General features: G+C 42.1%; 1 protein-coding gene across 1 annotated transcript; it reads right to left on the reverse strand.

The window, feature by feature from the left end:
- Window positions 1–257: 257 nt before the first annotated feature.
- On the reverse strand, window positions 258–13,575 carry LOC141796896 (C-signal-like). The gene is made up of 7 exons (XM_074678220.1): window positions 13,366–13,575; window positions 10,078–10,132; window positions 7,831–8,027; window positions 7,365–7,422; window positions 5,249–5,367; window positions 2,201–2,311; window positions 258–782 (listed from the first exon to the last, which is right to left on the reverse strand). The coding sequence occupies exons 1-7, from the start codon at window positions 13,510–13,512 to the stop codon at window positions 669–671; spliced, it is 801 nt and encodes a 266-aa protein (XP_074534321.1). The 5' UTR covers window positions 13,513–13,575; the 3' UTR covers window positions 258–668.
- Between the last annotated feature and the right edge of the window lie 1,015 nt (window positions 13,576–14,590).

Consider the following 14,590-nt stretch of genomic DNA (forward strand, 5'->3'; position numbering starts at 1 on the left):
AAGACAGGGAAATATAAACATGTATCTCAATGTGAGGCGGTGAGCTGAATTATTTCCTTCTTTAAGAGTTTCACAGCACTTGCTGAAATGATGCACAGTAAGGTCAAAGTTAGCTCAGGATGATGTAGACTTTCAGCAGATCTGATTTGATCTTTATTCTTCATAAATGTGCTGGATGACTCCTTCACAAACAGATCAGTAAAGACAGTTTGTGCAGAGAAACAGAGAAAATCACAGGAGCCATCTTTTTTTCCTCTCCTCCTCCTTTATGAAATTTAAAATCATTAACATGTTTCCATCAGAATGAGCTTTCTCACATCACGCTGCTGTCTTTTTACTTTTTGCAGTCAAACCAAGCATTTATGTTTTTCTCAAGTTTCAGGACCACACTGTTGAGGGAAGGGTTTTTTGTTTGCTGCACTTTGCAGCCTCACCAGCAGGTGGTGCTGTTTGTCAAACATAGCTCCTGTAAGGAGCAACTTCATCCATGACATGTCAGAAACAGGTAGTATAAAACTCCTCCTTATCAAATGTGACCTTACAGAAGATATAAAGACTCTTAAAGAGATTCTCTGGGTCAGCCGTGGCCGCACCACCCTGTGTGAAGTCTTTATGTCTCAGTATTCATTAAGAGATCCTCGGACTGAAGGGCTCATTGCAGTTTTCTGCTACCAGGGGATAGAGTTACCCTGACAGTCCAGAAGCTTCCCACAGTCTTTGTCACTGAGTGAGGACATCAGACGGAGGATCCCAAGCACACTGTCCCGAGTGGTTAATGGAGCCTGAAGGAGAGGGCAGAGTGAGACACGGAACAGTGACCAGAAAGGAAGAAAAGATCCATCAGTCTAAAACATGCAAGTCTCAGATACAGAGGCTGTCCTGTGAGTGAAACCTAAAGTCATCATAACTAGTTCTGCACATCAAGGTCCATTCAGTCCTGATTCTCTGGACTGTAAGAAATCCAAAGTCTGTGTGACTTTTTTAAACTAAGCAATGTTGACTCAGAACTTTCTAAACCTGCGTTTGATGTAAGTTCTGAGGGATTCTGCTGTGATGAGCATCAGTGACTGAGGGAACCTGCAGAACCAAAGATTTTTGTTTTTTTTTAGTTAACCCTTGAGAGATTCTTTAAGATCGCACATACACTTGTCCCTGATGACCAAAAAACGTCACTTTCCGAAAAAACTGCTATAAACATTTAAATGAATAATTATTTTCACTTTAAAGAAGTCAGTCTTTTAAAATTACTTCAGCCTGAAAAACACATACAAATATTAATTTTATTGTCTTTAATGTTACCTTAAAAACCGTTTTTAAATTAAGATAAACAAATAGTAAATAAATGATTATAATATATTTCAAGAAGTGAATTGTTATAGAGCATAATTATCATTATTATGAGATGGGGTCCTAACAACACACAGAATATCCTTTTTCTATCTGTAAAAATATAATGCATAGTTGTTTTTACCCTGTGAACAAGTCCATATTTTAAAAATTCTCCACTTACCACCATTTATTTACTTACATATTAAATAATAATTATATTTTAGGGTTTTCAACCCTCTACAGGCCAGTATGTTTACATTTCTCTACTGTTTAAAATAAGTCACAAAAACTCAAATAAAATAAATAAAACACAATTCAAGGATGTTTTTTAAATCATTATTATAATTATCAGAGCCCAAGATGGATTAATGAGTCACAGCATCACTGATTTGGTGCATCATTACCTTCTTTGCAGTGGCTGATTAAAGTTAATAATCCAATTGATCATGAAGATCAATTAATAGATTCGATACGTCAGAACTTAAAAAATTACTGGCTTCAGATTCTTACCTTTTCAGAGATAAATCAAAAGTAGTACCATCTTGTGAATATATATAAAAATTAATCATCTAATGGGACATTTTTGTCATGAGGATCAAATGTGTTGGTTTTGGTGTAGCTTAGCCACTCCAGGCTAACTGAGATAAACAATTCTGAGGTTTTATTATTATTATTATTATTATTATTATTATTATTATTATTATTATTATTATTATTATCATTATTATTATTTGTGATAAATATCTTTTGGAAAGTTTGTGAAAAAAAAAACTGAACAGCACAAACTGTCCTCAGGACATATCAGGGGTTAAACAGACCTGCTGAGACTTAATGTTTGACTTTAATATGTGAGTCCTGCAGCATTCCTCACCCTCTCTCCTCCCATATCAGTGCGGACCCAGCCAGGGTGGACTGCCGTCACCAGGATGTTGTGAGTTTTGAAGTCTTCAGCCTGACAGCGCGTCAGCATGTTCAGTGCAGCCTGGGAGACAACATTCAAAGACTGAGCAGCCATTAAAAACCTACAGGGTGTTATTTAGTTAAGTCTTGAGTTTAAGTAATCAAAATGTCTGTTCACATGTCCAAGTTTCATTTCATGTTAACTTCTGATGGTGATATATATGTTTATGTTTCAGGTCCAACCCTCTCCAAAGAGACAAAGGTTTTTGTTCTACTGAGACCATCTGCAGCTGTGTCAGCTCCACAGCCTCGGCTGCTTCACTGGTATGAGGCTAACAGTCGTGTCTAACCCGTTCTTATACAGCGTGATCCCATCAGACTCACACTCCTCTCAGGAGAAACTAGAATCTCCCACAGTGCAGAGGTCCCTGAAGCAGCAGGACGCTCTGGACTCTGAGCAGGAAGATGAATGAGGAAGAAGAAGTTCTACCCTCACACACACATACACCACACACACCACACACACACACACACACACACACACACACACACACACACACACACACACACACACACACACACACACACACACACACACACACACACACCTGTGTGGCAGACACATGAAAGTCTTCACATACTTCATGTGGTCCACACCCAGAGTGGGCGTGTTTCTGTATCTGTTCAGCTGATGGAGAGATAATAGCTCTGAGTGTTGAAGTTCACTCTTCCTCTGTTAAACTTCTGACTGGATTAAGATCGAAGAGTACAGGTTTTTTTTCCAACAAAAAACTGATTGAAATTGTTTTTAAAGTTTGACTTCATAGGCCAATTTAAGGTTGACATCATCAAAAATATGCACGCATTTTGCTCCGTTCATTCAGACAAGTCATCGTTCTTTAAACAGTAAATTAAAGCTGTAAGCAATATCAAAATGTCTGCTTGTTCTTGGGAAGAACAATGAAGTCAACTCTTATCCAGTTCTGACTGTTACAGAGCTAAAGGTGTTCTGGAGAACAGAGTGAGCGTGCTAACTGGATACTTTCTGCTGAACATGTCAGTGATGGTTGACTGAGAGTCACAAGTTAACAGGGCCACACCTCACACTGGAACACTAGCAACAACAGCAGCTGTGTTATTAAATGAGTCTTCTCTATCCAACCTCAGGTAACCAGAAGCCTGTACAAGCTGGATTTTCCCTCACTGAGGTACCTTCAGGGTTACCCTGGATTTTCTGTCCTACAACACTGGTTCACTTCTTACCAGGATAAATCACCACAGTAACTTAGGCTGGACAGCTAACCTGCTCTGGGAAGGTTAGGGTCTGGATAAGATATCAATAAGTATAAAAGCACCACCTGAACCGTTGGAGCCATGTGCAACAAATGTTACACATCATCAGGCTCATCTGAAATACTGGGGTTAAAAACGATGAGGAAGAGCTCTGCTCCAAACGTCTGTGCTGAAACAAAGTCAAACTGAGTGATCAGAGCGCTGTCTGTTTGTATTGTCCAATGAATTAATTTTGTATAATCTTATAAATGTATGCATAAACAGAGTCTGTAATTTCCTGCCAGTACTCCTTCCTGGATTTTTTTGCAGTTGTTTTCTGTCCTGGATGACGTCTGTAAGTTCTCTGTATTTCTGAGGAGTAACTGTCTGCTCCTCCAGGGTAAAGCAGGCTGCTCTGCAGGGATTCGCCATTTTTGTTCAGACTTTGCAAGCTTCACCCCTTTAATGTAAGGGTTCACTGATCAAGAGTGGAACACCCTGGGTTCACTCACTGAGTTGATATCCAGCTTTGTGTCTTGTTAAGTCAAGCCATGTAACAGAGACATCCTGGATGTGTTAATCCAGTTTTGTATAACAGGCCCCATGTTTGGGCAGAAATAAATGACTGCTGATTTTCTAAATCCAGGTTTTACTTTATGTATTTAATGAAAGTGTTTCTCAATTCCGGTCCTGGAGGACCCCTGCCCTGCATGTTTTAGATGTTACGCGAATCCAACACACCTGATTCAAATGAATGGCTTGTCATCAAGCTCTGCTGGAGCCTGATAACGAGCCATTCATTTGAATCAGGTGTGCTAGAGTGGGGTAACATCTAAAACATGCAGGGCAGGGGGGCCCCAGGACCAGGGTTGAGAAACACTGATTTAATGAAAGTGTTGGTTTTTGGCTGAGGTTATGACCAAACATGGACTCAGTATGGAGTGTAAGTGAACCTAAATATTAACAGAAACAGATTTGATGTTGAAAGTGAAATGATGGTGAGCTAGGTCTAGCTTTGGACGGTTACTGGTTTATTGACACAAGTTCCTGTCTTCATATTCCACAGTCTGGTAAGTGTCTATGGATGATGTAGTCAAAAGCTTTGAGTGACTTGTGTGTTTAAACTCTTCTCTTGGGTACATGCTGGACTTCTCTGTCCACTTATTGACGTTGTTCATCCACTCACTGATTTGTCATGAACCTGTGAGTTGTTTACCATCCTTCAAATTGGTGTTATTTGGGTAAAAAGTGTGTACAAACACTGTCACAGGAATCATTGAACTTTCCATAACCCTGGGTGTCTTGTGGTAGGACTGTAGTACTGCCCAGCTGAGCAGCTGGAGCTAATGCACCTAAAACAGAGTTCCACCCATCACTCCACTGCATTGAATGCCCAGACTGGTTTATTCACCTGATTTTTGCTCTAAGGTCATAAACTCAGGGGACAAGGTGCTGATGTTATCTGCCATACAGGTGACCCTCAGTTATAGGATAAAGTCTGAAACATGTCTGAGAGACATCAGGACATGTACTGTATCCCAGAAGGTTTTTCTGGTCCCTGGTTTCTGCCTGTTTTTAGGCTCAGGGTGGAAAAGGAGAGAGCAGAGAGTAGAGCTCTTTATGTAAAACACATTAAAACTGACTCCAGTTCTGATGTGAGGCTTCATGAATCAAACTAGATCCATCCCAAAACTTGAACTTTCCTAAGCACACATCACCACCAAGCTCCAGTGTGAGTCAGCAGTACCTTACTGGTCCTGTAGGGGTACATCTGAGCCATGGAGAAGGTTTCTGGACACATCTCTATGGAGGAGATCATGGAGGACATGTTGATGACAGCTGACCTCCTGCAGGACATTTTGTCACCTGAGGGGCACACAGACAGACTCAGGATTCACAGAGTTTATTGTCATGTGCACAGGACACAAATGTGTTTCCCTGTACAAAGAAAGTCATTCTTTCCTGTTCACAATAAATGCCAACAATAAAATATAAAAAAAACAGCTGCAGAGAAATAAAATGATAATAATAACAACAGATAGTGCTGAGGCCTCACAGCAAGAAGGTCACCGGTTCAATTCCCAGCTTGGTGTGGTAGAGTCTGGAGGACACGCTACACCAGTGTTACCCAACCCTGGTCCTGGGGACCCCCTGCCCTGCATGTTTTAGATGTTACCCCACTCCAGCACACCTGATTCAAATGAAAGGCTCGTTATCAGGCTCCAGCAGAGCTTGATGACGAGCTGATCACTGCTCTACACAGAGGGCAGTGGAGTCTAAAGCCCTGTTTCCACCAAGTGCTTCACTGCAGCTCCTTTTGGCATGGCATGTCACTGACTAACCCCAGGACAGACCCTTTCATAGGGGTGCCAGACTAAACTGATCCAACCCCAGAGGGTGGAGCTAGAAACACTTCAGTCTGTTGATTGGTCTAGAATATTCACTTCCTGTGCGACAGCGGCTGCTGTATTTCTCCTGGCAGCACACAGTTTTCTCTGAAACAAAGTTTGATTGTTCTTTTTAACAAAGAGCCACATGCCAATCACAAAGAACACAAATTGCTGGATGTCTTCCACCGCCAACCACAAGGGGGCAGAGTTGGCTGTGGAAGCCCAAACAGGGTCAGATCCAACCCGTAACAAACCGTACTGATCTAAATTGGACTGCTTGATGGGAACGGGGCTGATCCTTTCAGTAGTCTTCCCCACTCTCTGCAGGCGTCTGTGGTCCACAGCAGTCATGCTGCCCTACCTCACCATGATGATGGTGTAGCTGTAGAAGTTGCTGAGGATCTTGGGGGTCATTCCAAACTTCTTCAGCCCCCTTAGGAAGTCCAGCTGCTGTTGAGTCTTGACAAGCTGTGTGTGTGTTGAGTGTCCAGGTGAGCTCCACCCTGATGTGGACGCCTTCACCTGGTCTGTGTTTAGGGTGAGGTTGTCACGCCATGACACCAGGCTGGACAGCTTCCTCTTGTAGGCTGCTCGGTAGTGTAGTACATCCAACCTCTGTGGTGTCGTCCTCAAACTTCAGGAGGATGTTGTCTTTGAGAGAAGCGACACAGCCATGGGTGAATAGGGTGAAGAGGATGGGGATAAGGACACATCCCTGTGGAGTACCAATGTTTGTAGTCATGCTGGCTGAAGTCCTGTTATCAATCTGGACAGTCTGGGGTGGTTCTGGCATTACTGGACCATCTTCCTGCAGAAACATCCCACAAGTGGAGCTGTGGGTTAACACCCGGATGGAGCTCTCTACCTCAAACGGCTGGCTTCATCTTAGTGAAAGTTTCCTATGGTTCACAGAGCCTGCTGCCTGCTCCAGAGACAAGAGCTCTGTCTCCAGTCTAGGTGTCCTGATGGATGAAGAGTGGTGGCATGGTTGATGGTTACAGAACCACCGAGAGATCTGGACGTCAGATTGAGCTGCCTACAGCTGGAACAGTGAGAGAACAGTCTAATCTGTCCTCTTCAGGGAGAGCAGCGGTGATAAGAGCTGTTACACACCGACCTGCCTCCTCCTCCCACCGTCCTGAATGTCTCCAACATGTCTGCCAGGAATGTTCAATAAAGAGAGGAGGATGATGGGAGGATGGGGTTAGGGGAGGAGGTGAAACAGAGAGAAAGCCACAATGGAGAGAGTCTGCTGGTGGCTGATGGAGTCAGAGACATTTCTGTCAGAGCTACAGAACATACTAGAACCCTGAATACACAGTCTGAAATGTTCCCCTGCTCACTCTGTGGCCTGCGAGGGCAACTTGTCAAGTTTGGACCCATCAACAAAATCTGTAAAGATTATTTCTTCTAGTTCAACAAGCCCTTCTACAAGAGTTTGAGAGGATTTACTGAGTTTGTTTAAGAAATTACCTTTGTCATTGTCAGGTGAGGTCTTCTCTGCTGCCCTCTGGAGGAGTGGAAGAAACATCTGAAGACAGGAGATGATGTTATGCTTTTATCTTACGGTGTATTAATAATGCCACTGAAATGATTTTTTTTTTTTTTTTTTTTTTTTTTTTTTAAAAGCTGCAGCTCCATACAATTTGCAGAAACTCAACAACTCTTACAGCTGACATCTTTAAATGAATGGATTCATCAGGATGTCAAAACATGAGAGATCAAAAACACATTAGAGGACACAGGACCAGATTTAAGTTAAGAAACGGAGCAGAAAAGGTGAAAAGTGATGCAGAAAAATTGTTCGAAACACATGATCAGAAATATTGGGGGCTCTGAGTGAAACATGTTGAAAAAGAATCCAGATAAAATCCAGGATTCCTTCTCTAAACCTGAACTTTCTGGAGTGTGCCCTTTTCATTTTCACAGACAGGCTAACCTTTGCCAGGAGAAACGGCCCGACCACGTTGGTTTCATAGACCTCCATCATGTGTTTTTTCTCCGTAGCAGATAGTGGAGCTGGTGATTCTGGTTGGTTGACAGCAGCATTGTTGATGAGAAGGTTTAAGCCACCATCCCCAATCTGCTGGCTCACAGTGTGAACAGCTGCTGAGATACTGTCCTCATCAGACGTGTCTGCAGATACACACACCAACATATCACCCAACCACACCAACCGCGTTTGGTTATCAGAGGAATCTACAGAAAGGGATGGGCTCAAAGATCAGTCTGATGGAATATGAGGAAGTTTTTTACACTGTTTGATCAGGTCATCCATAAAAAGAAGAAATACTCCCTTCACTCTCCTCTTACTGCCTAGAGCAACACTTCTCTCTCACAAAAAACACAAGAGGCTCATGAACCTCCCATTTCTCAGGGCTTTTAGTTATAGGATTTTTTCAATTTCCTCCATATCATTTCCTCAACTATTTCATAGTTCTCATTTCATCATGCTCCAAAGGTTTTAATACTGAAACTATTTGCTCATGCAGTCTCTCACAGAATAACAAACTTCTTCCTATTTTCCCTCCTTAGAAATTCACAGGCAAAATTTAAAGATTCTGTGAGGGGGATCTGTTTTATTAGACTGCAGCGCCACCTAATGGCACAGAGTGTCACGCACACTGCCGTGAAGATGTGACTCTTTACAAGGCGTCTGTTTGTTCAAGAAATGAGTAGAGATCAGATCTTCTTTTTAACTCTACTTTTCTTTCAGTCAACTTTTTGACCCGTGTCTTATAGTCTTGAGCTCATGTTTTAACCTTTAGCTCATGTTTTATTTAGCTTTGCTCTATCTCTCTCCTGTTTCTCTTTCTTCTGCTCTTCTGTCCTTTTTCTGTCTGACAGTTAGGCTCCAGTGTCCACCATCACTACAAAATTAATCACAGAAATCGTCTTCAGCAGAGAAAAACACAGATCTCTCTTCACTACTAAACTTCATCAGTCTGCGTGGTGTTGTCATAGAGACTTAAACGTGCTGTAAATCAATCCGATCATGTCCAGAGAGCTGAGAAGTAGCAATTAAGGAACAACATATATTGTTGCTGATAAACTCATTTCAAAGTGTGGATTATGATCAGGCATGACCTGGACTTGCATTGCTGCAGCCCCATTCCATCTCCACCCACCTCTCCTTTTTTTTTTTTTTTTTTTTTTTTTTTTTTGAATTCCTCTCTCTCTCCTTTCTTGAAATTTTTTCACTGCTCATTTATCCAAGAGACCTGGCACTTTAAATATCAACTTCAGCACTTTAATTAACGACTCTAGCACTTTATACTCAACTCCAGCACTTTACTGTCTAAATCTAGCACTTCAGCATCTGCTACTGACCACCTGTGTACAATAAAAACTATGATTGTGTGTATTGTAAAATGTTTTATTATGATAATGTTTCTCTATTCTTTCTTTTCCTTAAAAAGAAACAAAACAAGAAGAACAGAACCTTTAAATATTACACTTGTACTTTTTTTTTTTTTAACCTGTTTGTTTTTATATTTTAGCTGGGGGGACTACCAATGGAAATTAGGTTGCTAGCTAGATTTGGATACAATTATATTTTATTTTTTAAAGTGTGTATGAATGTACATTGTCCCTCCTTATGAAATAAACTAAATTGAAATTGAAATGTATCTAGAGGGGGGTCTTTTTCAAGATCACTTAGAAACTCATCACAGCTCCTTTCACATGTTAGTGGACAAACAGAAAACTGCTGCACACTTCATATATATATATATATATATATATATATATATATATATATATATATATATATATATATATATATATATATATATTTTTTTTTAAAAAAAAGAAAAACAGAAAGAGTTGGGAAAGTTCAAATGGGTCCTCAGGGTTCCATCCCTGGGCCACCTGACCCTAATGGACAAAGTCAAAAATAACATTTAATCAGCACCTTTCTGCAAAGATAACAGAACTTTCCACACAGTGTTATACATTAACTATATATCTAAGGTAACTTGACTGATTCTTTTCAGAAAACACTGCTTTTGGTTCTAGTTCTGGTCTTATCCACAGTTCTTTTTTGTGCCTGAACTTGAACTGAGAGCAGAATAAACCGTCTGCATTAAATATTAAACATGACCACAGAACCATGCTGTTCAGAATATTAGGACTCTGTGACTGTGTTGTTTAGTCACAGATGTCCTGAAGTGTGTGTTGTGTTTACCGAGTCTGATTATTGAGATCTTTCCAGGATACTGAGCGGCGAGGTCCCTCAGGGCCTGCAGGAAAACAGAGAGGATGACAGGCATGCAGATGAGCTCCCCTGAGACGTTTCTGACAGTTTGTGCAGACATTTTTGGGTAAGCAATCAATTGTTGCGGCAGCTAAGACCATCTTGAAGGTGAAGATGCTGGATGTGGAGGTCCTGGGCTGCATATTTGTATGGTTACCAGCCCAGAACTGCAGCTTCATGGTCTGTGGTTGTGTATGGAAGAGAAATGAACATTTAATTCACAAGTAACAGTTCTGGGGACACTCCTGCAGTCAGTATGCTAACTGCACACTTCTTCAAACCTTGTGGCATCTTTGGCATGGGGCTGTTATAAAACTGCACATTAGAAGCCTTGTATTTTCAAAAATTAATCATCCCCAGTTCATTTAAAAAAAATGCTTCCATCCACACGCACCAGGGAAATCTGCTGATAAGTGCGACTCAAAGTATGCCAAACCCGTAGGTGGCAGTATTTTTTCAGGCCTAAAACCAAAATAAGCCTACGCCACTTAGCTGTGACGTCTGAGAACCATAACTCTGTTTCACTGCGTAAACATAAAACCATGAAACCAAAGTTTTCTAAAATCTTCACTTTGGCCAGAGTTTTTAGAAAACATCATTTTTAGTGACGTAAAGTTGGTGATGACTTTGGTGTCCATAACAGGCCTAAACATATGAAATCATATGTGTCTTACAGACAACTGGGTATGTGTGGACATGGTGTTAGAGCAGTGTTGCCCAACCCTGGTCCTGGGGACCCCTGCCCTGCATGTTTTAGATCAGGGTTCTCCAACTCCTACCCTGGAGGGCCGAGACGCTGCAGGTTTTCTTTCCAACCAAAAACTCCACTAGCTGATTTAACTGATTACCTCCTCTTCAAGCAGAGATCAGGGACTAATCAGTGAAATCAGCTGATGGAGTTTTTGGTTGGAAAGAAAACCTGCAGCGTCTCGGCCCTCCAGGGTAGGAGTTGGAGAACCCTGTTTTAGATGCTACCCCACTCCAGCACACCTGATTCAAATGAATGGCTCGTTATCAGGCTCCAGCAGAGCTTGATGACGAGCTGATCATTTGAATCAGGTGTGTTGGAGCCGGTAACATCTAAAACATGCAGGGCAGGGGTCCTCCAGGGGTCCTCCACCTGTGCAATAATCCTGCAGCCTAATCAGCGTCTTGATCTACCACACCTGTGAGGTGGATGGATTATTCCAGCAGAGAAGTGCTCACTAACACAGATGTGGAGACAATATTTGAGAGAAATAGTCCCTTGTGTTCATTGAAAAAGGTTATGAAATATGGGAGCAAAAAGAAAAGTGTTGTGTTTACATTTTGTTGAGTGCAGCTCTGTGGTCAGTCAGTCAGAGGACAGTTATCTCATGGAGCTGACAGCGCTGAGCGAGGACTCAGTGGAGGAGGAGGAAGAAGAACTTGTAAGCTACCCTGCAGCAGGTCAGCTGTTCAGCTAAAGTCATCATGACAATCCACCCTGATAGGACATGAGTTCAGACCTCAGAGATCTGTAAGCCTGAGCTCTTGATGGACATATATCAGACACCTCATTTCCATATGGAAACTTTCAAACACAAAACACGTCCATCCCAGTCTGCTGGACAGGAAGCACTGGTAAAAGTTCAGGCTGAGATAAGCAGTGAGACTCCATCCCAGTGGCTCCAACAGGTCTGAGTGGACATTACATGAATGTGTAAACACTTTAATGATGTGATGACATAAATTACACTGAAGACCCACCCAGTCTCTGAGGCAGGACTCTGTTGTTCCTCTCTCTTTGGACCATGATGGCTCCCACAGCTGCACCTTCACCTTAAACTCTGTGTTCTTTGTTATTTCCAATCAAACATAGCTTTGTTATGGGGAGAGGGGCTCGTTGCAAGCCAGAGCCTCTGATTATTGGGCTGTTCAAGGCCTCTTCTTTCTAAAAGTTTTGTTTTCATTTGTTATTAGAGGTTAAAAACAGGATTTCAAGCCACGTTCAACAATGGCTGACGGCTGATGTTCTTGTTTGCTTTTTTCAGAAATAGTAAAATACATCAGGAGGGACAGTCAAGACGAGACTAGACTTTCCAAAGGAAAAAAATATTATTTTGTCACCCGGTTCCACTCTGATTCTCTCAGAGTCCCTCTCGGTCTCTTCTGGCTGCAGAGTAGTGGTGCCTTTAGCAGGGATAATGTGGCTTCAAATCAGCACAATTATAAATGGCAGAGCCACGCTGTCCACTCTATACAGTCTATGTTACAGACTAACTTTTGTCATTTCTTTGTTCGAAGTTATCAAGTCACACTGATCCAAAATTATTCTTTTCAACCCTATTTCTAATAAAAAGACAGGACTGTAAACGATCACCACCTGCTGTGTACAGTCCTGTCTTTTTATTTCCTTTGCATATGGAATCTTGAAATGATATTGAGCCCATGCAGTGACCTCCACTGCAGAGTTAAGTCTATTTTTAATCCGGTACCACGTGAGGGCCATCCAGTCTTGGTTTTGGTCCTCTCCTTCTTGCTGAGGTATTTTCAAGATGCTCTCAATCTTTTATGATACTTTCTTCTGTAGATGATAACATCCACTATTCTTTTTTCTCATTTTACTCTGAAGAACTTTATTGTCTAGCTGTGGAAATATTTGCTCACACAGTCTCTCACAGAGTGGTGAACCGCTTCTCATCTACCCCTCTGACAGTCTCAGTCTCTCTGGAGTGCCTTTTTTCATACCCAGTCATGTGACTGACCTGTTGATCATTAACTATGTTAGTCAGGAGATGTTCCTCAGGGTGATTTTCCCTGTACACAACTTTTCACCTGTTTGGTATTCTCTGTACCAACTGTTTGCTACAAACAGGAGAAGATATCTCTCATCAAACAAAGAGAGATTTCTGTTTGATTTGTTGTTTTCGTCTGAAGTTAAATTTGAACTGAAATGATTTCACAGATCTTGTGTGGTTGGAGTTTCATATTCCTTTTTCAAATTCTGTTTTGTGACACACCTCATCATTTTTCTTATTGTCGCTGGCCGTTGTTATTGCTTGTTTTGTACCATTAACTCAGGTTGAATACTCACAGAAGATGAGAACAAAGAGTTGTGCGTCAGACAGAATAAAGATCAGATAATAAAACTCTGAACAGCTGACTCAAAGCTGCTTTATCAGGATTTGAGAAAGTGATTCTTAAAACATCAAACAGATGTGTGAGAAATGTTGTCAGGTGTGTGTAGATGTGTCTCACCTGAGCTCTGCTCCCCTCCGGCTCCCTGCAGCAGGCGTACAGGTGAGTCTCCCTTTCCACCTGCTGAGCCAGCTGTGTGACCAGCTCCAGTCCGATCCCTCTGCTGGTCCCAGTAACCAGGATGTTCCCAAACAGCCCCCCTGACATGGTGGACCAGTCCAGCACCTGTCTGTAGTGACACAGACTGAATTTGTGTGTGTGAGCTCAGCATTGCTGTAATGATCCTCAGTGAGTGCGTCACATACTTGTAGGTGTGTACTTCAGAGGGAGGCGGGAGGAAGTGTGTGAGTGTGTGTGTGTAACATGAAAGCATTTCACCTGTTACACACACACCCAGGTATTTTTCTGTCTAATCAGCCGATCAGACAGGCCTGTGTGACAGTTTCTGCTCAGTCTGTAAATAAAGATCAGTCCAAACTGAGCGTGCTCTAAAAACAAACTGTTTCCTGTCTGAGCTCTCAGAGTCTGTGTCTGTTCCTCAGAGGGGGGAGTCCGGCTCAGATGATGTCAGCTGATGTGGAAAAGATGTGGTTTCAAACACAGCCGCAGGGATATGAGGAAACAAGCAGAAGAGGAAGAACGAGCAGGTGTGTTATTTTACACACAGCCTGACTGTCTGGGATTACGTCTGTGACTGTGTCTGTTTCTGTGTCTGTGAATGTGTCTGTGTCTGTGTGTGTGTCTGTCTGTGTCTATGTCTGTGTCTGTGACAGTGTTTGTGTCTGCAACTGTGACTGTCTGTAACTGTGCTGTGAAATTAGCTCTCTGCCACTGTTTGTGGTTGTGTATGTTACTGCCTGTGTCTGTGACTGCATCTGAGGCTGTGTCTGTGTCTGTGACAGTGTTTGTGTCTGCAACTGTGACTGTCTGTAACTGTGTCTGTCAAAGACTGCGCTAGTGACTGAAACTAACCGTTCGCTACTGTCTGTTATTATGTCTGTGACTGTGATTGTGTCTGTGTGACCAGTCAATCTGTGTCTAAGTATATCTGTTTGCAACTGTGTATTTGACTGTTAGAGTGACGGTCCACTACTCTCTTTTACTGTGTCTGTGTTTGTGACTGTGGCAGGGGCTGTGTCTGTAATTGTATCTGTAACTAAGTCTCAGTCCGGAATCGTGTTAGTAACTGCATCTGGGTCTATACCTGTCTGTGACTGTGTCTGTGGCTGTTTCCCAAAGCCCAGGTACCTTGCCTTGCCTTGGTCTGATGTGCTGTTCCAATGTT

Source organism: Halichoeres trimaculatus, unplaced genomic scaffold (assembly GCF_033239565.1).
Source record: "Halichoeres trimaculatus isolate MK-OKI-2021-1 unplaced genomic scaffold, fHalTri1.1 fHalTri1_scaffold_10, whole genome shotgun sequence".
NCBI classification, from domain to species: domain Eukaryota; kingdom Metazoa; phylum Chordata; class Actinopteri; order Labriformes; family Labridae; genus Halichoeres; species Halichoeres trimaculatus.